Source organism: Tripterygium wilfordii, chromosome 23 (genome assembly GCF_013401445.1).
Source record: "Tripterygium wilfordii isolate XIE 37 chromosome 23, ASM1340144v1, whole genome shotgun sequence".
Taxonomy (NCBI): Eukaryota; Viridiplantae; Streptophyta; class Magnoliopsida; order Celastrales; family Celastraceae; genus Tripterygium; species Tripterygium wilfordii.
In genome coordinates, this window is record NC_052254.1 from 3,769,144 (window position 1) to 3,795,320 (window position 26,177).

Below are 26,177 nucleotides of genomic sequence, written 5' to 3' on the forward strand. Positions count from 1 at the left end.
TATTATTAATCAACCAAGTAAACCCCACCCATGCTTTCTTTATTGGCCAGCTTTGTGTAATTATGTATCCATTATTTCTAATTAGGCAAAACCCAGCATGACGTGACAATATCATCAGTAATTAATAACTTAAATCGGGTAAGAATCAAATCTTGTATTTTGCAAAGTTATATAAATGGCACTTAGCCCATGAAAACATAAGAGGAGTTGTAGTTTACATATGAACCACTCAATTATCGCGTTATGTCATACCAATGCGAGATTTTAGTCTTGATACTCCCTCTATCAAACTGGATCGAGACATTGTTTGATCAGTTACTATATTGAAATTCTCAGTCTTGGACGTTGAAGATATTGTCGGCTCTAGGCCATAAGACCACATCGACTAGTTTTTCATGGACCGTCGCAATAGATACATAGACTCATGAAAACACGTCTTCAATGTGAGAGATATTGAGTTTTGATTATCAACCAATGAGAGATTTTAGTCTTGACACATATTATTACTCTTGCAGACGTTGGTTGAGATGGTAACGCCTTAATATTTGGCAATCTTGCTTGAACAATACTCGTTTTGTTGTGGGCTTGCGTTCTATTTGTATATTTTGCTTGACCAGTTTGTAATAGAGCAATGGTAGCTTTGGATGCTGTACTAAACCCACACCAATTATTGCTATTGATGAGCCATCAAAGGGTTTGAGAATATAAGGGTGTACTGTGAAAAATCCCGGCGTCTCAGATTCAATCAAAGAAAAGTTAAGGTGGGTCACCGGCAACATGTAAGATACGTGAACAAGAGGCCATCAGAAGAGTCTTGATATCGGAGGGTGTCAGCCAAAGAAGCTTCAACGATCTAGTCAGTATGACGAAAAACCAAATGAAGAGATGCAATCAGTGCAAATGGGTGTGGACAAGGGCAAAGCTAGGATTTGATGTTGGGGGGACTACTAAAAGTTAATGGCCGCCCTCGGAAATTTTTTTTAGAGTTATTTATAACATTACACATATTTAATTGATAACACATGTTACCAAGATTAACTAATTAATTAGACATTTAAGCTTATCGATAGTTGAGAGTCTTGAAACGAATTTACAAAGCAACACGGACACGGTTATACACTTGAACTATTCATGTTATTCAACTTGAAATGTACAACGGCTATGGTCTTTGAATATATACAAGCTTTGTATGAACTCTGTTGGTTCAAATACACATATACAAATATACAAAACGGGATATATACATACGAACACAGATACAGAATATATATATATATAGATATATATATACATACACACACTGTATATATATATGCACGCTCACGCTCATACATCATATATACATACACACACCATATATATATACACACACATACCATATATATATATATAACCACATACCGGCCATCATACATATACAAACGCATATATGGAAACATACCTACATATACACGCAGTGATATCAAATAACTAACAAAAACTAAATGAACAGAGTCAGAGTTAGAGTATAATATGGATCAACACATGTTGATATCAAATCCAAAGAATAAACGGGACAACAATGGCCAAGTAAACAAAGAGTAAGTAGGGAGATCCAAACCGAGTATAAACAGAGAATAATCGGATATGAACTAGGTATAAACTGAACATGAACAGGGGCATCAACATAGCATACACTACCGATACACACGACTTCAAGTCACAAAAACCAAAATCCAGATTTTAACACAGTGAATGGACAAATTCCAGGTATCAATATGAACATAAATGAATAAACAGGAAACAGAATCGTTACCTCTCCTTCTTTTCCTTGCTTTCTCCCCCAATTTCCTCTCTGGTTTTCTCCTCCTCTCCCTACTCGGCACCTCTCTCCTCTTCCCCGTTTTTTTTTAGTCTCCTTTTGTTTTTTGTTTTTCCTCTTTTTTTTTTTGCTCTCTCTGTTTCTCGTTTGTCAAAATGCATAGAATGTGTCCAGTGAATGCATGGGAGTATTAAAAGACTGAGTATAAGATGTATATGAATATGTATGAGTAATTAACAATCATGCAAGTATATATAGACATGTATGGATAATTAACAAATGTACAAGTGTATATGAACATGTGTGTACAGCCTAGGTTAACATATACATGACAAGTGTATAAAAGATGTACATGTATGGTTTAATGAATGTATATATACAGGTATGCATATAAACATCTAAATGAGGAATAAAGGTACATGGTATTTAGACAATATAAAAAATAAACAATTATTTACATGTAGAAAAGTTGGGATGTTAATGAGAAACTAAAGAACAGGCCCACTTCAATATGGCCCAAGTAAGGATATGATGGAATGCCAGGTATACCTTTAAAAAGAAAGCCCAGCTTTTACTATAATATGAAGATGAACATTTTTTTTCCAATATGTTGGGATCAATTTCTTAAATGTACAAGTATATAATTCTTTTTACCAAAATTTTGGGAGACTACAAACTAGGATAGTCCCCATCCGCCCTTAGGCGTGGATGTGACCACAGGGAGAGGCAAGGCATAGTAAGTGTTTAGGATGGTGATGATGAAAAGAGTACGATGTAAGTTAGGGGAGAGTCTATCCTCTTTTCTCTTAAAAGAAAAGAAGGATTTTTATAGATTAAAGTGAGTGATGATGACATCACACCATAAATGACTAAAGGGATAAGTCACTAATTGTGGCTCGTCCTATGAGACGGGACGGGTGCAAGGCTCAAGGTTGTCTCAGGAAGGTAACCCAACATTCTTGTAGCCAAAGAAAGGCTTTTGATTGGTCATTCCTTAGGGTCGACCCTGGGATTGCGATTGAATCAAATGATGACGGCAAAGCAAGGGGAAGAAGTGGGTCGACCCTGGGGATTGTAGCTGGATCAAATGATGAAGGTGAAGCAAGGAGAAGAAGTGGGCTGAATGTAGGTGATATGGACAGAATGTTTAGTCATGCACATGATGTGAACAGTACAAGTAGAAATTAGTAAATTACAACTGTCATAATTGTAGTGGGCTTTGGGCCTCTTTAATAGGAAAAAAGTTTAGAAAATGACATATTAATACCACTTTTAAAACTGTTGGACATTTAGATCCATTCCAAAAAACTTTATCTCTCATAAGTCCATTTTTATTTTTTATAATATTTAAATCATTTAAATTGTATTTTATTTATTTTTTGCCCTTTTTCAAAAAGGGTTAGATCTAATATGATTTTCTCACTTGATATATGCTACATCTCTCTTATCTCACTACATCTTCTCTCTCTACCGCATCTCTTTCTTATCACAATAACCTTCTCTCTCCTACTGCATCTCTCTCTCATCACAACAACTTTCACTCTCCTGCTGAATCTCTCTATACTACATCTCTCTTTACTACGTCTTTCTCTCTCTCTCTCTCATCTTTTTTTATGGTTGTCGTTTTGGTCCAAATATGACTGGAAATTATGGGTCTCTATGAGAGGAGTCTAATAGTGATGGTGGTATTGTAAATTGTCGTCGAAATCAATCAGATCTGAAGTTTTTGTCCAAATTATGACATTGGCCGACCAATGTTACTGTTTTGAAATAGTAACATTGACCGACCAATGTTACTATTTTAAAACGGTCATATCTGATGATCGTTTTGGGATATACATGACTGGGCATTGTGCATCTCAGTGAGGGGATTTTAATGGTAGTGGTGGTATGGTGAACTGTAGTTAAAATCGATCGGATCTGAAGGTTTTTCCAAATAGTAACACTGACCGACTAATGTTACTGTTTTGAAATAGTAACATTGGTAATACTGGCCGATCAATGTTACTATTTAAAATAGTAACATTGACCAATGTTACTGTTTTAAAATGGCCATATCCGGTGGCCGTTTTGGGTCATACCTGGCTGGGCATTATGTGCTTCAATGAGGGGAGTCTAATTGTGATGGTGGTATGGCGAACCGCCACCGAAATCGATCAAATCTGAAGTTTTTTCTAAATAATAACATTGACCGACCAATGTCACTGTTTTAAAACAGTAACGTTGGTCGAAACAACCATATCCGGTGGCCATTTTAGGCCGTATTTGGCTAGGCATTGTGCGTCTCAGTAAAAGGAGTCCAACGGTAGTGGTGGTTTAGCGAATCCTCACCAAAATCGATCGGATCTAAGACTTTTGTCTTATGGTGAGGGACTTCTGAACATCAACATCTCAAAATCCCATCAGTTCTAGAAAATTGTGAACTTTAAGAACAAACAAGATGAAGAGAAGCTTCAATCGAGCTCACCAGATCGCAATTGAAGAGCAGATTGATACTGCTTACAGTTAGAGGAAGATGAAAGACAAGCGCTCCACGAGTCAACATCCACAGCTTCTCGTCTCTCAATTCAAGATACCAACCAAAGTTTAACTTTTTTTCCTAAATCAAAAATAAATTAGAGAGCTTTTATGTCTCGATCGATTCGATGAAGCTCGATCTTCAATCCAACTCAATAAAGAGGACAGAGTGAGTAAATATATAATTATGAATTTCACCAAAATAAAAAAATAAAAAAATAGTGAAATTTTCAACAAGAAGATAAGTGTACTTATTGTGGGAGGAAGAAGACAAGGGTAGAAAGGTAATTAGCATACTAGTGGTATTTTAGAGGGATATATAAAGTTTTTCTGACTGAACTTAAGTGTTCAAAAGTTTCACAAGTGGTACCAACCTGGAATTTTCCCAAAAAGTTAGGGCAGTCCATGGATGGTCACATTGGGCCGGACACCTGCACACAAACTATGGGCTTTGAGCCCGTCAGTTTGGAGATCGGATTAATATAATTAAGCCATACCTTAAGAAAATTGGCCTGGACTATTTTTAGCCACTACAAATATCTCACCAGCTACATACTTTTACCATTAGCTAATTTTCAGTTTGAATCTGGCGGATGTGTGGGAGCAGGAGGCCTTGTATGACTAATGAACTAACTAACTTGCTGAAATCTTTTAGGTATCTTTTCAACTACATCGAAGCTTTCAACACTTTGAGATTGAGAGGCTTCTGTATACAACCGTGTAAAGGGAAGAAGAGAAACAGAAAACAGTTGTAAGATTGGACATCTGAACTCTTTCCCCTTTGTTCTCACATTTGGACTAGATATATAGAGAAAGAGGAACTCACTTGTCTGTATTTCTTGGATTAGAATGTTGAGATGTGATTGAGCTTGGTAGTCCATGCTTGCAACGTCGACAATGTTAATTAACCTCGAGATGAACAAGCATGGATGAGAATCTTCTATTCTCAGGTCCATTGGTTTATTTCTAATTTCATCGTGTATGACTGTGAAACACCGTGCGTCATCCTCAGTGACAGAGCCAAGAAGCTCATCTGCCTGCCCAACCCCAGGTCCTCTGTCAGATGCAATGAAACTTTTAATACAAGTGCTGAACATTTTAGCTGATGAAACATGCATATGTTTGGGGAAAATATGGGTAGCCTTCACACCCTCCACAGCTCCACTTCTTCGACTGATTTTGTAACTTACTAGAATCTCGAGAACCAAACAGAAATTCCATATATTTCTCACAAGTGATCTGATTGTTTACCAGATTCAATGACATTGTGATGAGGGTTTGTGAATTTATAGATTGATGAATGCTTAAAACATTTTCAACTGATGAAACAAAGCATGAGTTCAGCACTATTTGGGGTGGCTCGCTAAGTGCCAACACTTCTGGCTTAGCTCACTAGTAGGAACCGAGTACATACATATACACGCACACATATACATCTGTATTTCTTAAATTGGTTCGTGGAAATTCACGTCAATTATCTCAGCTGCTAAGTTGTATAAATATTCAAAGGAATTCTCAGCTGCTAAGTTGTATAAGTATTCAAAGGAATTCGTCAGCAGCTAAGTTGTACGCACGGTATCCAAAAGAATTCGTGGACTATATACGTCTCATATTATGCACATAAAATTATGTACATATTGCTCAACAACTATGATATATCAATTGTCGGGATCCAAAATAGTACCGAATGGTAGCGCATGACACGTTTACGGCTACCCCTAATCGGTTGACTAGGGTTGAAGGTTTTTTCTTTTGTGTTTATTAATTATAACGCAAGGTCTTCTGAATGATTTTTAGGTTGTTGGAAGTTCAACTTCAATTACAAAATTTATAAACATCAAATATTTTTTGGAATTTTTCTTGGGAAGAAATTCAGTTTCAAGGGGTTCACTTAATTTAGGTTTCAATTTAGTTTTAAGTTATATACTCATTTCTTTTAATTTTATTTTTCTTGAAAGAGAAAATTAAAGAAAAATAGATACATGCACATCCCCTAGCCAAAAAAAAATCATTTTGTTAGGAAATTTTGTCAAGAAACAGAGCAGGAATGGAAATATATGGAAGGTTCATATAATGCAAGGCAAGTTGTGAAGGTGGGTTTGAGGATTAAATCATAGATCCATTGTCTCTAGCCCCTCTATATTTTTTTTAGAATTTATGGTGCATGCCCATTTCTTCTTGTGGGACCATCAAACCATTTGATCACACACAAGCCCTAATCATATTCACATCAATTCATGCATTCACTTCATGTCACAATCAAGCTTTATAATAAAAATAACAAGAAATTAAGTGCCACGTAGGCAAGCCCCCACTAAGTCTGTTTTTAAAATATGGTCAAACTTGCATTATGCAAAGTATTACAAGCTTTAATTCCTACAAAAATTGTCATATTATTATATACCAACCAAATCACTAGATTAATAACTAAACCCTAACATGTCCCTCGCGTTGGCAATGTTGTGCCTCATTTGCTTGTACGAACGGCTAAACATGTTAGTGGGTGTTCTATTTGATTGGCGGATTGTCCAGTCGATGTTATTTCCCTTGTTAGGAGGGATCTTTGTAGTTCTCCTATTGATTAATGAATCTTCTTTTTTCAAAAAAAAAAGATTAATAAAGTCCTAACTAATTTAGTTAAAAGATGGAGATGAGCCAATCATGACTTAATTTTTTAGGTCTACACCAACTTGCACAGAAGTGCAACTAAAAGGAGAGAGATTTCCAATTTTGCTTCCAATCAAAGGAATTAAAAGGTACAAGTGGATGAAAAATTGAGGATTTATGCAATTGATGTGATTAATTAGGTATTGTCGGTACATGAACCTACAACTACTCTCCATTCTCCAACTTGATTAATTAGGTGTTATCCTCTCCAATTTTGATCTCTAATTTTGAGTAACTTAAACCCAATTTTTTTTTAATCGACAATGACCCAATGGGCGTGTTTTTTGGACAACCCGCTAAGTCCAAACTCTGGACAAACTAGGCATGCATAAACCCACCCACAAGATAGTTGGGTCAAGTCTCAGCACAAACCACTTGGAAATATTACATAAGTTTAGAATCGAACTTCTAATCTCAGGTGAGATTCTTTATGCCCTTAGTTCAGAAACATAAATAGTTAGGTTATCGCTAACTAATAATTGTAATAATTTGTTTCAAATGGAAGCTACACCAACACCACCACCACCACCACCAAAAATTTAAAATTGGTCAATTAATATGCTAAACAATGTTCATTAATTTTTGAAAAAAAATTGACTTTAATTTAATATAAGAATTGAAATGTATACATATAAGTCTCTTAGTTTATTATACATGTGCAAGTGCCTTTCACAATTATACAAGAATATAGAACGACCCATAAGTGCATTGCATTGGAGAGGTGATTACAAACAAAAGACACGATTTTGGATTAGAAAAGAAAGAGATGGGAAAGTTAGATAGTGTGTATGTAATGACTTTGTTAGCAAATTGAGAAAGTCTAGTTGCCAAGATTGGATGTCTCTCTCCAATTTAAATTCATTGACTTTAACCCTAAATCTACTATAATATGAAGCTAATTATTTCTCTTCCTTTCAATTTTGTCATTGATTGGAGATGCACCCTACCTATAATATATACATATATACATACACACATCACTTTCTATATATCTTTATATTTACCTATCTAATACAATACATACCCATCAAATACTATCGTCCAAGAGAAGAGAACCAACCAACCAAAAAGGCTACCATCTTTGCCTCCTAATTTGCCAATAGACAAATTCCCACAACTGTGTCTAACCAAGGTTGATTAATTAGTTGACCTCTTAAGGCAAAATTGGTTGTTAATTCATTTAACTTGGATGGATCTTAAGCTCACTTGGCCCACTCTTTCTAATAAAAGGATAAAGACAAGTATAGGGTTAATCAAAATTAGAGAAAAAAATAGTAAATGAAAATGTCATTTTGTAAGTGTGTGTGGCTAAATTACATGTATACCTTTCATAATAGTTTGTTTAATTACTTAAAAAAATATTGGGTTTTAAAAATTAAATAATTTTAGCTTATTATTAGCAATCCTAATTAATTTAAAGCTATTTTATATTATTATGAGGAAGAAAAATAAATTTTTAAATAGATGATATATATATATATATATATATATATAGCTTCTTTTCTTTTTCCATAAATGGAATTTGCATGTTCAAGAATTTATTAACTATTATTATTATTATTATTATTATCAAAAAGGACTTTACCTCTCATAAACATTGTGTGTAATTTTATTTTTCAATTCAATGGATGGAATATTTGGGATGGTTCCGTTAATTGCTCTTGACCTAAATTGGATGAAATTAAATGCAAAGAGTTCTAATTAATAGATGACACATTGTAACAGCCATTTGCTTAATTAGTTGGTAACCTAGTTTAATCGAAATAATTATCTCTTTGATGAAAACATTATTATAGAAATTATTGGCAGTCAACTTCATTTCAGTTCGTCTACCATAAGTTTCTATGACCTAAAGTAAATTGATTTAATAAAGATGGTTTTTTTTAACTAATTTTGTTGCAAGTAAAAATTTTATACACTTTTTTGTGTAATTTATTTATATTATAAAAGCATAAAACATGAAAAATAAAAAATAAAAAAACATTAATTAATTAAAGTATAGACATTTTTTTTGAAACAAAAGGAATGGATTCAAATTCTGATCACCAAGATAATACACACCATCCTTATCACTCCAATTAGTGGCTCCGGAGTTTAGTATGGACATTTTTAATAGGAGGGGTATCTCGATACTTCGATTTGGAAAATAATTTCTTACCAAGTTCATTATTTTTTTAAAAAAAATTATTAAAAGAAAAAAGGCTTTTGAACTATATCCGTGTGACATCACTTAAGATATTAGGACCATTCAAATACCCGAGATTTACATAAGTCAAAAACGACTATTGAAAATAATTTCTAAATCAGAAAAACAAATTAACAATCTTTTTTTTTTCTACGATTTCTTTGATTTTAATATGTATTTTCAGCTTTAAAATTAAAAAAATTTTGATCCTTAATAATCCATTATTTTCTTTTCAAGAAGTCTATTATGATTAATCATCCACTATTTTGAAAATGGCAAGGAAGGACCCAACCTCATATAAAATTTTAATTCTACAAAACTCTAAATTTAAAATAAAAAGGGAAAAAAAAAAACTGAAACAGCAGGTTCCCGGTAAAGTATGTAAAGTCGGACCGTTGGATCGAGGCAGAAACGATTTTGGGGAAGAATTTATTTCAGCTCTCAAAACTCAAAATCAAATGTATCTCTGCAATTATTTACATATATATACACATATACACGAATGTGTCTCCGCAGACCCAACAGTTGAACACAGTTTCCATTTCAAACTCTCTCCTTCTTTCTTTTTTGCCCTAGTTTCTAGGGTTTAAAGTCCTTCTCCAGACCTCTCTGATTCTTGGTAATGCATTCAAGCTTTTGGGGTGAATATCTGAACTGCATCTTGGGGTTCTTGTTGATTTTGTTTTCAAGTATCTGTCTTGTTTTTGCTGGGAATAAAGGTTTCTTCTTGAGGATTCAGTCATGCCCACTCTCGTTAACTACAGTGGTGAGTTTTATTTTTGCGAATTTGTCTATTTTTTGTGGATTTATTATGTTGGTTATGCTTAGTTTTTGTTAGATCGGTAGAAAATATGAGCTTTTAATTATGTATGGGAGAGTAATTTTTAGAAAATTAGTTGACATTTTTTTTCCTATTTTGTTATGTATGGCAAGAACCGTAGGTTCACGGCATAAGGGGTTTGTTGGGAAATTGCATATTGATTGTCTCTGACTGGATTATATCCTTTAGATATATCTTTGATCGTGGAAATGGTTACCAACTTGCCATATTTGTTCTGGATTTGGTACTGAATCTGTGCTTATATAGTGTTCCATTTTTAGCTGCTTTCTTTGCTTTATAACTTGCTGGTGGTACGGTTTACGGTTGTTAATTGGTTTGGGCTCTTTAGCAGAGAAGGGTTTTCTGGATTTTGTTTGCTGATAGGAGACTTTGCCAATGGGTTTTGCAGGAGACAATGAATTCCATGCTGGGGGCTCTCATTATACAAATCCCATGTTGTTTCCGATCGGACCACGAGCGGACGTCAATGGCCCTTCCTTGTAAACGGGCTCGCATTAATGCCACAATGCTCCCCAGCCGAAGCGAGTTTGCACAGAATATGCTGCCATCAATCGAAGTTCTTCCCGATGAGTGCCTGTTTGAGATCTTTAGGCGCCTCCCTGGAGGCAAAGAGAGAATCTTTTGTGCTAGTGTCTCCAAGAAATGGCTTATGCTTTTGAGCAGCATTCGCAGGACTGAATTGTGCAAGATTCCAGTTCTGGAAGAAACTGATATCGTTTCGTGTGAGGAAGACGAGGATATTGAGACTGATGGGTACCTTACAAGGTCATTGGAGGGAAAGAAAGCAACAGATGTGAGACTTGCTGCAATTGCTGTGGGAGCTAGGGGCCATGGGGGGCTGGGGAAGCTTTTTATCAGGGGAAGCAATCCCATTCGTGGAGTGTCAAACATTGGTCTATCAGCAATCGCCCGGGGTTGCCCTTCTCTAAAAGTGCTTTCCTTGTGGAATGTGCCCTCTGTTGGGGATGAAGGTCTGTTTGAGATAGCTCAAGAGTGCTGCTTGTTGGAGAACCTCAATCTCTCTCATTGTCCTTCAATTTCTGACAAGGGTTTGGTTGCAATTGCAAAGAAGTGCCCTAATTTGACTGTTCTTAACATTGAATCTTGTTCTAAGATCGGTGATGAGGGCATACAAGCTGCGGGAAAATTTTGTCCCAGGCTACAATCCATCTCCATCAAACACTGCCCTCGTATAACAGATCTGGGAGTATCGAATCTATTTTTGTTGGCATCTCCTGTCTTGACGAAGGTCAAGCTTCAGGCTTTGAGCATCACAGATTTGTCCCTTGCTGCAATTGGATACTATGGCAAGGCTATTACCAACCTTATCCTCTGTAATCTCCAGGGGGTGAGTCAGAGGGGCTTTTTGTTCCTAGTTGTTGCTCAGGGTTTACAGACATTGGTGTCTTTGACAATCACTTCTTGCCAAGGGATAACTGATGCAAGTCTCGAAGCCATCGGAAAGGGTTGCACAAACCTGAAGCAAATGTGTGTGCGTAAATGCTGCTTTGTGTCCGACAAAGGACTGGTGGCTTTTGCTAAAGCTGCAGGATCTCTTGAGAGCCTACAATTGATGGAGTGTAACAGGGTCACCCTACTAGGGATCATTGGAGCCCTCTCAAACTTAAGAAGAAACTTGAAATCTCTCACCCTGAAGTATATGGGAGTGAAGGATATGGAAATGAGGTTACCCATGTTAGCACCTTGTGATTCTCTTCGATCCTTGTCCATTAGACTCTGCACAGGATTTGGCAGCGCTAGCCTTGCTTTGATTGGAAAATTGTGCCCGCAGCTCCAGCATGTAGATCTCAGTGGGCTGTGTGGGATAACTGATGCTGGGATGCTCTCACTATTTGAGAGTTGCAAAGATGGACTTGTCAAGCTGAATCTCAGCGGCTGCTTCAACTTGACAGACATTGTAGTTTTGGCTTTGGCCAGGCTACATGGCGGTACCCTTGATATGCTTAATCTTGATGGTTGCAGGAAGATTACTGATGCTGGCTTAATGGCGATTACAGACAACTGCTTGTTACTCAGTGATCTTGATGTGTCTAAATGCTCAATCACCGACACTGGTATTGCAATCCTGTCTTCTGCAGAGCACCTTAGTCTTCAGGTCCTTTCATTGGCAGGTTGTTCTAAAGTAACAAACAAGAGCGTGCCTTTTCTTAGAAAGTTGGGAAAGACCTTGGTTGGTCTGAATCTCCAACAATGCAATTCCATCAGCAGCAGCAATGTTGACTTACTCATGGAGACTTTGTGGGGATGTGATATCCTCTTCTAATCGGTAATGGAAACAGCGTCTTCTTTTTATCAATTAGGGAGAATATGAAGTAATTTAACTACATCTGGGAGTGAGTAACTCCTCAATAACCTGATACATGGTAGAAATCAACTTCTGTGCACGAATGGGGAGTCTTATTCCGCATATAGTTTTTGCCCTTTCAGCACAAGGGCCTGTGAGCAACTCAGTGGATTGGTTGTTTTCAAGGAGACTTTGGCAGATCACTTCTCCGTAGTTTTTTCCAAGCTTTCTTGACATGGGAGAGCTTGTTGCAACTATTTTGCCTTCATTGATGGGAGGCCTTCACTTTCTTGACCATTGTCCTCAAGAATACAAATTACCAATCACTGGATTAGGGTTTCCATCTCATATTATACCCTTTTATAATTTTACATTACGGTCGCCGGTCGGCGGATTATTTAGTTAAATGCTAGTTCTTATAAGTGTCTTTCATTAATGTCTACCAATAGTTGGAGCTCTTTCAGGTGTTGTGACATTGCTTAGAGGCTGTTTCATGCTTGGTGCCTCCATTTGTGGGTTGAAGTTTTCACCAATTCTTGGCTTTGCAGGCTTCCCTACTCTATGAAATGTACTCAGCAACTATGCTTATTTAGTAATGAAATGTTATATTTCTCTATCTGATTATGCAAAATTCCGTTATGTGAAACAAATCATGGATGAATTTTTTTTTCTTCCTAAGAGTGTGTTTGGATTGAGGGATTAGGAGGAAATGAAAGCAATGGGAGAGGAATGGAAGATAAAGTAACTTAAAATATTTTTCTCTTCAATTATTATGTATAAGGGTAAAATAGATTTTTCATTTATAGATAACTTAATTAGTCATTCTTTCTTTTCAAATTATCTCATTTTAGAGAAGAAGAATTAAGGCAAAAATTTAAAGAAATCTTCCCTCAATTATCTTAAAATCTCTCTTTTTTTTCCTAAACTATCTAAACAAGAGAATTAGAGGGAAATTATCTTTCTTGTAGCAAATAGATTTTTGATGAATTCGGCAAAATTATGAATTCTAATTAGAGAATGAAGTTTTCTTTTTTATTTACAAAATTAATATTTTTTTTTGACATTTTTACATGGAAAAACGTGAACCCTAAACGGGTATTTGATAAACTAAACATAAATGTAAGCTCTTTAGCAAGATAAATGGTGCAAAATTATGAGCTCTCACGGAAGGATGAACATTTCTACGTAAAGAGAGTGTTTGAATTTAGCCGTTGGCCATTTGATAGGTATGATAATACCTATTGTTTTTGGTAGAAATCTCCCCCTCTTAAGCTTCCTTTTGATAAATAATGAGTGTATTTATGTGTTGATTTGTATTTTGATAGGTTGATTGCGGTTTGGATGAAAAGCGACAGAAAATGGGCTGAATTGAAGGAAATGTCCACCGACCTTCGTGTGTTCAAATACTTATAACTTTTTTGTCATGTTATCGGAATCGAGCGAAATAAAAGGCATTGGAAACTAGACATCTCAAGCTTTCCGTAGACGCTAAAATCGTGCAAATCGGACGTCGTATGGAGATTTTGGAATCACTCCACGCCTAGGCGTAATATTTGTGCACGCCCAGAATCATTCCTGCACGCCCAGTCCAGGAGATGGACTTGAAATTGAAGTGGTGCACGCCTAGGATTGCGCCTAGGCGTGAATTCAACACGCCTAGGCGCACAAAGCAATTTTCTGGGATGTTTTAATCCATGAATTGCCCGAGCCGCAGAGGACTTTTTGACTTCGAACTGATTTTCTGGAGAGCGAAACCAGAGGGGGGAGGCGACTCTTGGAGCTAGGAGGAGAGATTCTTCAGCTCAACTTGGATTTACTCAACTAATTGGGTTTATTCATGATTTTCTCATCTCTCTTCTTGTGTTTTTCTCTCATTATGTGTAACTAAACCTCTTTGCCAAGGCTAGGTTGAAGCCTTGGGTTTGATGACTTTGTTTATGACTTGATTTACATATATATGAGTTGATTTGGGTATAAATCTTGTGTTTCTATGTTTGATTGCAATTTCTTCATGTTTGTGGTGTTTGGCCAACACTTTAGGTTTTTGGATGAAATTGTTTGGAGAATTTGCTTAGACAATAATATGTCAAGTAGATTATGCTTCTTGAAACACTTGATTATGAATGTGTCTCCCTTTAATTAGGTGACAATTTGTATGAATCCTAATCTCCATAGAACTTCATGAATTCCTATGCATGTTTAGACCAATAAGATGGCTAGAATGTATTTAGGAATATCCGACCTAGACCAATAAGATGGCTAGTAATCGATTTTAGGGAGATTTGGCTTAAGTGCGCTAAAACCGACTTAGGTACGGATTCGTTATGCCCGAATTAGCAAATATGTGTGTGAATTTATGTCATTGTAAGTCATTTCCCAAGGGGGATTCCGAAGCCTTGGTGTTCATCTCATATTCGTTAACTCATCTCATTTGCATTAGTTGCATCCTTATTCTAAGAAAATACCAAAAACACTTTGCTATTTGCTTGTTTTAGTTTAATTACCAAACCAAACAATCTTGAGTTGAACTTTACTTTTGATTGCATTGTCCATACATACATACAAATATACATTTGGATTAGATATAACAGATTCGACCATTGCTTATCATTGTGCTGTAGTCGCCGACTAGTACACTTGCTAGTAAGGTTAATTTAGACCCAACACCATTATAGGAAGTGTGAGTTCTTATGGTGTGTTTGAATTGAGTGATTTGGAGGAAGGGAAGGAAAAGAAATGAAGAAAATGGAAGGTAGAATACCTTTCTTGCTCTCATGCTTGGATAAATAAAAAACAAGAAATGAAAGAATTTGTTATTTCTTTGTTTAGGTAATTACTATAAAAGAAAAGAAAATGAAGAAAATTTATTTAATTTACTAATTTATCCTTGTTTATGTGTTAGAATGCTATGTATAATTTGTCTCCCCTCCCCCTCCCGTCCCATCCAATGTCATTTTGAGGAGAAAGTATTTTGAAAAAAATTTAGTGAAATCTTACCCCAATTTCTTCAAATTTCTTCCTTCATTTTATTTTAAATTATCCCAACATGTAAATTGGGAGGAAATGTCATATCCATTCTCTTCCTTTTCCCCAAAAATCACACACTCTAAACGTATATTTGATAGATTAGGCAACTCGTAAAATCTTTCGGAAGGATAAATTTTTCTATATAAAAAATTATTTGAATTTAACCATTATTCAATAGAACCGTGTGCTCTAAATGGATATTTGATGAATCGGGAAAAATCGTATACTTTTACGGAAGGATAAATTATTCCATTTATCAAAAAAATAAAGTATTATGTATAAAGAATATATTTAAAGTTAACTGTTAAAAAATTAGAAGTTACGATTTCTTAAAGCCAAACACAGATTTTGCACCACCATGATAAAAGATCTGGGGGAGATCCAATGTTAAAAAATATTGAATTCCTCCGGTGGATAACCCTAGCCATCACTGGAAAATAGGTCTTGTAAACGACTTAGATGAAAGATTCATAAATTAACAAAATAACGTGGACGTTCGTAAACTAGAACTCATATATATATATATTGAAATGCAGATTTTGCACCATCATGGTAAAGGATCCGGGGGAGGTCCAAAAACAATGAATTCCTTCAGTGGACAACTCTAGCCGTCACTAGAAATAGGTCTTGTAAAATAGGTCCAAGTTATGGTCAGATCCAATGACTTAGATGAACATTCATAAATTAACAAAATAACGTGGATGTATGTATATTAGAACTCATATATATATATATGACAGGTTCTGTATTTGTTGTATTTGTTGATGATGAGATTGACTAAATGAGGCCATAACAAGAAGCAAACGTGCCCGCCGATTTTCTGATGAATATAATTTGTGCAATTTGATATTCAACTTGGCTAATATATATATATATATATATATATATGACAGGTTCTGTATTTGTTGATGATGAGATTGACTAAATGAGGTCATAACAAGAAGCAAACGTGCCCGTCGATTTTCTGATGAATATAGTTGATGCAATTTGATATTCAACTTGGCGATCATTTGGCTAATATAGAACCTGTAATATATATATATATATATATATATATATATATATATATATATATATATATTGCAGGTTCTACATTTGTTGATGATGAGATTGACTAATGAGGCCAAAACAAGAAGCAAACGTGCCGCCAATTTTCTGATGAATATAGTTGGTGCAATTTGATATTCAACTTAGCGATCATTTGGCTAATATATATATATATAGTTGGTGCAATTTAATATATATATGTATATGTGTGTGTGTGTATATATATATATATATATATATATTACAGGTTCTATTTTTGTTGCCGATGAGATTGACTAATGAGGCCATAACAAGAAGCAAACGTGGCCGCCGATTTTCTGATGAATATAGTTGGTGCAATTTGATATTCAAGTTGGCGATTATTTGGCTAATATATATATATATATATATGACAGGTTATGTATTTGTTGATGATGAGATTGACTAAATGAGACCATAACAACAAGAAGCAAACGTGCCCGCCGATTTTCTGATGAATCTAATTGGTGCAATTTGATATTCACTTGGTGATCATTTGTCCTTTATTAGTCATGAAAATGCACCTTGAGGCTTAAATTAGACCTCAAACAATCTGCAAATCTCCTTCACATGCACACAATTTTGACATTATTATTATTATTATAAATTCCATTTACGTCTCTTTCTATTTTATTTTTAAGTGGTCTGGTCCTTTCGACTAAGATATTATGTTGGATGATAAATCTATCACGTCTCATGATAGTCCCATCACTAGCCTTCTTTTTCCCATCATAAATCTCATCTCACCACCCACAAATCAATATTGTCCGCTCTGAGTTATTCGGTTCCCCCAAATATATCGGATCCGTATGATTTTGTTCTTCTTGAACCATCTCACTTAATGGTACTTAGACATAAAACATTTTTTCTCGGGAGTTTCTGCAAATTGAATTCAACTTCGTCATTCATATGGTAACTACGACCATATTGTAACTCAAATGGTGTGTGTAATAGTTTGCAAATTAGGTGTGGTTAGTCAAATACATAAGAAAATTTGTGTACAGGGTTTGAACTAGGAATTGGCCCACATTAATTTTCACAAGCCAACTTGCACCACTCAGTGCCAAGATAAAACCTTCAATGGGACCCCTAAAGATCTCAGCTCTTTGAATGCAATGAATATCCAACCAAAAGCTGTCATGCTTCTAACCCAATTCCCAGTGGCGCACCAGACTCACCGTTCGTTGAGTCAGGCCATGGGCTCCATTCATGGACCCTAACTAAATTCAACGTCTCTCACGCCCCAATCCAAACATATGAGATATTATCAGTTTTGGGGATAAATTTGCACAGTTTTATACTAAAAGGGCCGTCATATGTTTGAAGATGACTTTTCTATTATGACAGCATTACGTATCCATAATAAAATCATCCATAAAGATTTATAATTTATGTGGCATGCTATACTAAGAAAGATAAAATCACAGTTTTTTTTCTTTTTTTTCCTTAAACGAAACTTCACAATGTTTTATCGATCAAAATACGTGTTAGATTTTAAAAAAAAAATACATATTTGGATTCAACATGTAAAACTCTTTCCAAAAAAACTAATAATAAGTTTAACATGGGCATTCTTTATTACATTGTTTTTGAAACAGTGTATAAAAATCTACAACACTTTTAAAAAAATATAATTACGCACATAAAAGTGTAATAAGAGACCTTGGTAGTTAGAAACAATGTAGTAAGAGATTGTTAAAACGATGTAATTGCCACATGATTATGGACAATTATGTATGAAAAATCCTATGGATATATATCATTTCCGGTTCTATTATAAGCATCGAGATATCTCCCTCTCCATCCAATGTGTGACAGAGAACTTCGCTCTTCTTTCTAATATGCCATGCAAAACTAAAACTAGGATATAGTTGGAGGACGAAAAGTGCTCTTTTACAAAGAAGTGGGAGGAGCTTCAATTTTTTTGCTACAATTGTAGTTACAACTCCCTCCCAAATCATGTTAAATTATGGTTTTGTTTGTTTGAAGATGACATATTAGAGTTTAGGAATTAGAAATTAAGTTTATAGAGTTTAGTTTTTAGGGTTTTACCAAAACGAAAAGTTTAATTTTTAGGGTTTAGGATTTTAAATTTTTTTTTTTCAAAATCTATAGTATTCTAACATTATAAACATCAAAATGCTCAAAAATACACTTTTATTCATAATTTAAGATAGCTTTGAGGAAAATTGTAACTATAATTGTTGCAAAAAAATTCGAGCTGCCCTATACATTTTACAAAATGGTTAATAGCTGAACCATCAATGAGACCCCATGTCCCCATCCATCGCTCTCATGAAATTGCAAGGAGCTTTCGTGAAAGAGGAGCGTAAGTAAAATCGTAGCCGTTAATGCATGATCCGACGGTCTTGATGGGTCCCAACTCACGTGATGGAGTTTAGTGGGGCCAACTCTGGTGGGATGTCAACCGTGTACTTCTGTTTCAAGTACATGCGGAAGAGAAAGCTGAAAGCCAATCCAAATTTGGAGTTTTACTAAAGGCTTGTTTGGTTGTGACTTGTGACAAAGACTCCAAAGTAACTTTTGATACTTCGATTATACTATATTTGAAATATGAAAGGATTAATATGAAGAGGAGTAATTATTGCTAAACAAGATTTTGTTCCTAAACAATAATGTGATTATGGACATTATTGAAAGAGCCACTTGGTTGGATTTTTTTGTAAGTTTGTGATAAGAACCAGACTTCTAGTATTGAGAAAATCAAGTTCAACACTAAAGAAAGGAAATACAGAAAACCCTAAAGGAACACAACTGAAGATTGTTTTTGGATAAAAACGTAAAGAACACCAAAAGAGGCACTTATACAACCTCGCAACTAACGAGATACGCTACTACACAACACCCAGACACATAAAAGGCCCAGACTAGTGACCAGCCCATGGGCTTCCTAACATTACTCCTCCCTTGAAAGAACAATCTTGTCCCCAAGATTGTGTGTGAGGAAAACGTTCCACAAACTTTGATGCCTCCTCCCAAGTAGCCTCGTCTGCTGGTAAACCTACCCACTGTACCAAGAACTCCAATTGATCCTTTCTCCTTTTCTTAATCTGCCTTTGCTCCAAGAAACACAAGGGTTCAAGTTGAAGTACCCCATCTTCAGTAAACTTCGGTAACTCACCCATTGTAACCACCTTCTTGCCAATAGCTTTCTTAAGACAGGATACGTGAAAGACTGGATGAACCCGTGACCCATCAGGGAGCTTGAGTTTGTAAGCCACGGCACCAACTTTGGTGAGTATTTCGTAGGGACCATAATACTTGGGAGCCAACTTCATATTACCCCTCCACTGCACAGTGTGCTGCCTATAAGGCTGCAATTTAAGGAAAACCATATCGCCAACCTCAAAATGCCTTTCCGTGCGATGTTGATCCATAAATTGTTTCATTCGATTTTGAGCCTCTACCAAATTAGTCTTCAACTGTCGTAACAGTTGATCTCGACTTTTTAACTCTTCTGCGACTGCTTCTACCTTGGCTGTCCCAGGCTCATACGCTAGCAGAGTAGGTGGAGGTTTCCCATAAGTAGCTTCATAAGGAGACATCTTAAGCCCACAGTGATATGAGGTATTGAACCAGTACTCTGCCCAAGCCAACCAACGGGTCCATTTTTTTGGATGTTGTCCTGAAAAACATCTAAGGTAAGTCTCAAGACAGCGATTTACTACCTCCGATTGCCCATCAGTTTGCGGATGGTAACCTGAACACAGGTTCAGTTGAGTACCCTGCAACTTGAATAACTCCGACCAGAATTTACTCACAAATACTTTATCGCGGTCACTTACCACCGACTTCGGTATTCCATGCAATTTCACCACATTTTCCATGAAAGCTTGTGCTACTGAGATGGCAGTAAAAGGATGTCGTAGAGCCGCAAAATGAGCTCCTTTGGAAAGTCTATCCACCACTACCATGATAACCGTATACCCATTCGAATTTGGTAATGCTTCTACGAAATCCATGGTCAACTCCGACCAAATCTCCTCTGGGACAGGCAGGGGCTGTAGTAATCCCGGTGCTCTTATGGTTTCATATTTTTGCCTCTGACAAATGTCACATTCTGCAATGTACTGTTTGACAAAAGTGCGAACACCAGGCCAATAAAAGCTTCGAAGAATTCTGTGAATAGTTTTCCTGTAACCCTCGTGACCTGCCATCGGACTATCATGCATCTCGTACAACAACTTCTGTCTCCAAACAGAGTTAGGACTAAGGGCTATTCTCCCATTATATCTCAAACATCCATTCTCTATCGCATAATTTTTAGTTAAAAATGAAGAATGATGTAACTTCTCCTTCATTTCCAGCACCCACGGGTCGGAAGCCAAATCTTCTTTTAATTCTTCCAGCCACACTGGTTCCACATTAGAGATAGCACATATAACATCTTCAATTCTTTCTCTACGAGACAAAGCATCCGCCACCGTGTTATCCACCCCCTTCCGATAAACAATCTCAAAATCATACCCTAACAATTTAGTAATCCACTTTTGTTGCAAAGGTGTGTGGGTCCGCGAGCCTAAGAGATGTTTGATGCTTTCATGATCAGTCTTGATGACAAACTTGTGGCCAATTAAATAAGATCGCCACTTATTCACAGCGAACACCACAGCTAACAATTCTTTTTCATACGTGGACAAACCCAAATGTTTTGGAGCCAAATGCTTGCTAGCAAAAGCGATAGGTCGATCTCCTTGAGTTAACACAGCCCCCAAACCCACACCACTAGCATCAGTTTCAATCACGAATGGTTTGGAAAAGTCAGGCAGCACCAACACTGGTGTCGAACTCATCGCCTTTTTCAGAACTTCAAATGCATCCGTTGCCTCCCCCGACCACTGAAATTGCCCTTTCTTCAAGAGATTAGTGAGCGGAGCACTAAGTTTGCCATAATCCTTCACAAACTTTCGGTAATACCCTGTAAGTCCTAGGAAACCTCGCAAGGCAGTCAACGAAGATGGAGGGGGCCAGTCAAGCATGCTCTGAATTTTGGTTTGATCGGCTGCGACTCCCTCAGCGGTGATCACATGACCTAAATAATCCACCTGCGGCACCCCAAAACTACATTTGGAAAGTTTCACAAACAATTCGTGCTCCTGCAAACTCAAAAACACAAGCTCCAAATGTCGTAAGTGCTGCTCCATGGTGGAGCTATAAATCAATATGTCGTCAAGAAAAACGACCACAAATTTCCGAAGATATGGCTGAAAGACTGCATTCATGAGTTGTTGAAATGTACCCGGAGCATTGGTTAAGCCAAAAGGCATTACCAAAAACTCGAAATGCCCATCATGAGTTCGGAAGGCCGTTTTGGCCACATCTGCGTCATCAACTCTAATTTGGTGGTACCCCGCTCGAAGGTCTAGTTTAGAGAAGATTACTGCCCCATGTAATTCGTCCAGCAGCTCATCGATGACTGGAATGGGATATTTGTCTTTGATAGTGATGTTATTGAGTGCCCTATAATCTACACAAAGCCTCCAAGTGCCATCTTTCTTTCGAACCAACAAGGCCGGCGACGAAAACGGACTGCAAGAATACCGAATAGTGCCAGCTGCCAACATGTCACTAACTAACCTTTCAATCTCAGCCTTTTGAAAGTGTGCATATCGGTAGGGCCGAACATTCACTGGAGTACTCCCCGGTAGAGTAGGTATTTTGTGATTCTGTTTACGCATAGGTGGTAGACCAATAGGTTCATCAAAAATCCTGCTAAAGCGCTGAATCAATGCTTCAACCTCTGGAGCTGTACTATTCTGTATTTGTCTGAGTTCAGCCTCCCTCTTGAAGTAGGAATATGGAACAACAGGAGTCACCACTACTCCCAAAGGCTCTGGCACCTTCAACAGTCTTTCCATTCTACACGCCTCAATAACTTGGACAGGTTGAGATGATAATCCCGTAATAGCCACTTCTTTACCATCACTAATAAACCACATCCGAAGATGGTCGAAATCCCATCTCACTTCTCCAAGAGTTTTCAACCAAGCCATACCCAAGATGGCATCACAACCCCCTAGTTTGAGAACAAAAAAATCAACAGCCCCTCTATATTGATCAATGTGAACCTGCACAGACGGACAAAAACCTGAACTACTCATACTCCTACCATCCGCGATTTTAACTTCCATAGCCGAGTTATTCTCCAACTTGCAACCCAATTTTGAAACTAATCTGGGGTGGAGAAAATTGTGAGTGCTTCCGGAATCAATCAAGGCTGTAAAGGGCTGATTTCTAATGCAAACCGTGACTCTCATAGTTTGAGGAGTAATGGACCCTCCCAGTGCAGCAATTGATATATGAAGTGCTTGTGGCGCACCCAGTTCAGTACCCAAACTATTATCCGGAACTACCTCTTCCCATTCCTCGAGTAGGAACAAGGTTTTTTGTTTACACTTGTGTCCTGCCACCCACTTTTCATCACAATTGTAACACAATTGCTTCTTCTTCCTCTCTTCCATTTCTGTAGGAGTCAAACGTTTCACAGGCGGTAATCCTGCAGAAACCTTCTCCTCTTGCACCTTAGGTTTAAACGGCATCTGCTTCCCACGTCTTGCACTCAGTTTATCCTCCATCAATCTGGCTAACCCCATTGCCGATATCAGAGTGGAAGGTCTTAAAACCTTGACCTCCATACGGATCTCATCTATCAGCCCACCAACGAAACAACTAATTAAAAACCCTTCAGGCAACCCTTCTACCATGTTCGCATACTTCTCAAACGCCTTTTGATAATCTCGCACCGACCCCGTTTGTCTTAGCTTCGCCAACACCTCTGCATAGTCTTCAAACTGGCTTGGCCCGAAACGAGCCGCGATTGCAATAGTAAACTGTTTCCAACCATCCCAAACCACAGTCTTGTTCATCCACTTGAACCACTGTAACGCCTCACCCCGAAGATAAAAAGATGAGAATCTGATCTGCAAATCTGGAGGTGTTTGGTTAAGATCGAAAAATTGCTCTGCACAATAAACCCACTCTGATGGATCTCCTGAATCGAACTTTGGGAAATCCATTCGTGTCCCCTTTGGAAGAGTTCCCACTTCGACTCGCCGATTCAACGTCTCCGGAGAGACCTTCGAGACTCCTTCCACCAGCTTTGAGATCTTTGTAGACTCCTGATCATTTTGCAATCCTGGTGCACTACTCGACATCTTCTCCAGCTGTACACTCATTCCTGCGACCAAATCTACCAGCCTCTGCATCTGCTGTTCATTTTTCTGGAATCTTGCCTCGAACTGCTGTTCCAATGTCTGAAAGCGTTGTTCTGTCCTTTCTGCCGCCTTGACAAGCTCCTTCTCCATGTCTTGTTTCTGCTTTCGAGTAAGGACCATGCGCAACACTAACCTGCCTCTGATACCAGATGATAAGAACCAGACTTCTAGTATTGAGAAAATCAAGTTCAACACTAAAGAAAGGAAATACAGAAAACCCTAAAGGAACACAACTGAAGATTGTTTTTGGATAAAAACGTAAAGAACACCAAAAGAGGCACTTATACAACCTCGCAACTAACGAGATACGCTACTACACAACACCCAGACACATAAAAGGCCCAGACTAGTGACCAGCCCATGGGCTTCCTAACAGTTTGAAACGCTAGTATTTCATTTCATGATAACGAACGTTATAAACCTAATGCTACGAAAATATTTATAAACGTTGGACAGTATAAGAGTACACTAGAACATTACAAACACAAAACAACACCAAATTATACCGTACTACATCAGACTACAAACTACACCGGATATATTCGAGTAGACTAAACAAACAGACACCAAAAGAAATAATTTGAGTAAAGCAGATCTATCGATTTGAGCAATTCTCCAAATAAATCTAGAAGTATATCTAATTATGATTCAGATCCACAGATATCATGCATATCTATGCTTGAATTTGTTGTTCGAAATCCAGAACGTGTTGATGGACTGCTGATCATACACCGCTCTTGAAACTTAATCATCTCCAAATGGATATCCAGGGGGAGAAACCTACCATATGTTCATATTATTAGAACAAAAATTAAAAAAAGATATTAGATATTATGATTAATATTGTAGTTGGTGTATTAAGATTTAAGAGTCAAGACCACTAACTTCAGTATGCATCTTAATTTTCTAGGTTGGTTCTAATTGCTATAAAATTTATTTTTTATTCCTTCGTTTTGTGAATATAGAAAATATTTAGTAGTCTTGATATACTACATTATATATCTATTTAGTATACCAAAATCAATAAATAGGAAGTCAATTTATAAATGATTGAGAATGATTTAAAATTTGGATTATAAATTAACCATGTCCATTCTACTCCACCTGTAAGTTGGCACCAACCTGATGGGTGTGACATGGCAAACTAGAACCATGCAATAAAACTCAATAATTTGTGTTAGAGACAACTATCTTTATAATTGATGGCACCAAAATAACCTCCATTGAAATCTTCAAACGTGACACAAAAAGCCAGGATCCCTCCAAGGAGAAGAAGCATCCTCGGCTACTTACCAAGGTAGAATTGAGGAGTAGGCATCCGAAGAGTCCCACAAGTCACATAGTCGATGAGAGAGCGTCTCGGCAAGACCTAGAGGCCCCTCGATCTAACATCGAGCATAGGTCTTTTGTAACTCAGGGTGACCAAACATCATAATCGGGAAATCAAGAGTCCAAGATGAGATCGACTCCATTTAGTAAAGGAATCAAGATAGAATCACCTTCTTGTAAATCTACCAAAGAGCAAGGAGAGCATATTTACTCCTACCAATTGAAACTCATTTTACTCATATAAAAGGGATCCTGCGGGTAAATGAAATCCTCAACTTTACACTCATGTACTTTCCTTGCTACTCGAGAGAGTTTCGAGCATCGGGCACTCCCATTCATTGATTTACAGATTTGAACATCGGAGAGGTTTCCTGAGCACACCCTCAATGCCCCTCTTAGTTAACGTGTTTAGTCCTCATTAGTATCGAGGACAACATCTGACATCAATTCTACCGCTTGATACGTGATCAAGACAAAACACAACTTCGTAAAAAATAATGGGCTAAAATATTATATATATCCTTGGACTTTAACATTTTTCTCGATTATGTCCTTAAACTATTTTTTTTCTTGATTCTATCCTCAAACTATTGTTTTTCATATCGTTTATATCCCGAGTCAGCTTTCTGGGGTTGACTCCGACGAAAACGCTGACGTGGCACCCACTTTTTTTTTTATAAAGAAATTCAATTAACACGTGTATAATTGAGGTGGAAATTCTCAAAAAAATTATAAAAAATTCAATCTCCAATTCGCCTCTTCAAATCGTAAAGCACACATCTTATAAAACCCAAATTTACTAAGATTTCTATTCCAAAATGGTTGACTGCAAGATTGATATCATCAGTTCGACGAAATCGATCAAAGAAGTTTCAAGAAATCCAAAAGTTGGACATAAGCCATTACAATATTCATCTTAAATGATACCAAAAGTTTAACAAAAAATGGTCCACAACCAATGACTATTTACATTACATATCAATAGTGGATTGTTGACTTGGATAGGTATTTTCATCTAGCCTCGTTTGCGCACTTGAAGAGCTCTCCCCATGATAACCAACATAAGTTTGTTGTTTCATTGCTGAGCCTCTTCTCATGTCAGTTCTATTGAAGTTACACTCGCTAAGGTAGTTAACCATATGTGGGTGGATCCTCCCAGCTACTTCCTGCAATTTGGGGAAAAAATGTCATACACCATTACACAC

The 26,177-nt window shown here is 37.0% G+C and overlaps 1 protein-coding gene across 1 annotated transcript; it reads left to right on the plus strand.

The window, feature by feature from the left end:
* Positions 1-9,610: 9,610 nt before the first annotated feature.
* Positions 9,611-12,947, plus strand: LOC119993569 (EIN3-binding F-box protein 1-like). Its single transcript, XM_038840753.1, has 2 exons — positions 9,611-9,936; positions 10,400-12,947. Exons 1-2 carry the CDS (start codon positions 9,793-9,795, stop codon positions 12,293-12,295), a joined length of 2,040 nt encoding a protein of 679 aa, XP_038696681.1. The 5' UTR covers positions 9,611-9,792; the 3' UTR covers positions 12,296-12,947.
* The last annotated feature ends 13,230 nt before the right edge of the window (positions 12,948-26,177 follow it).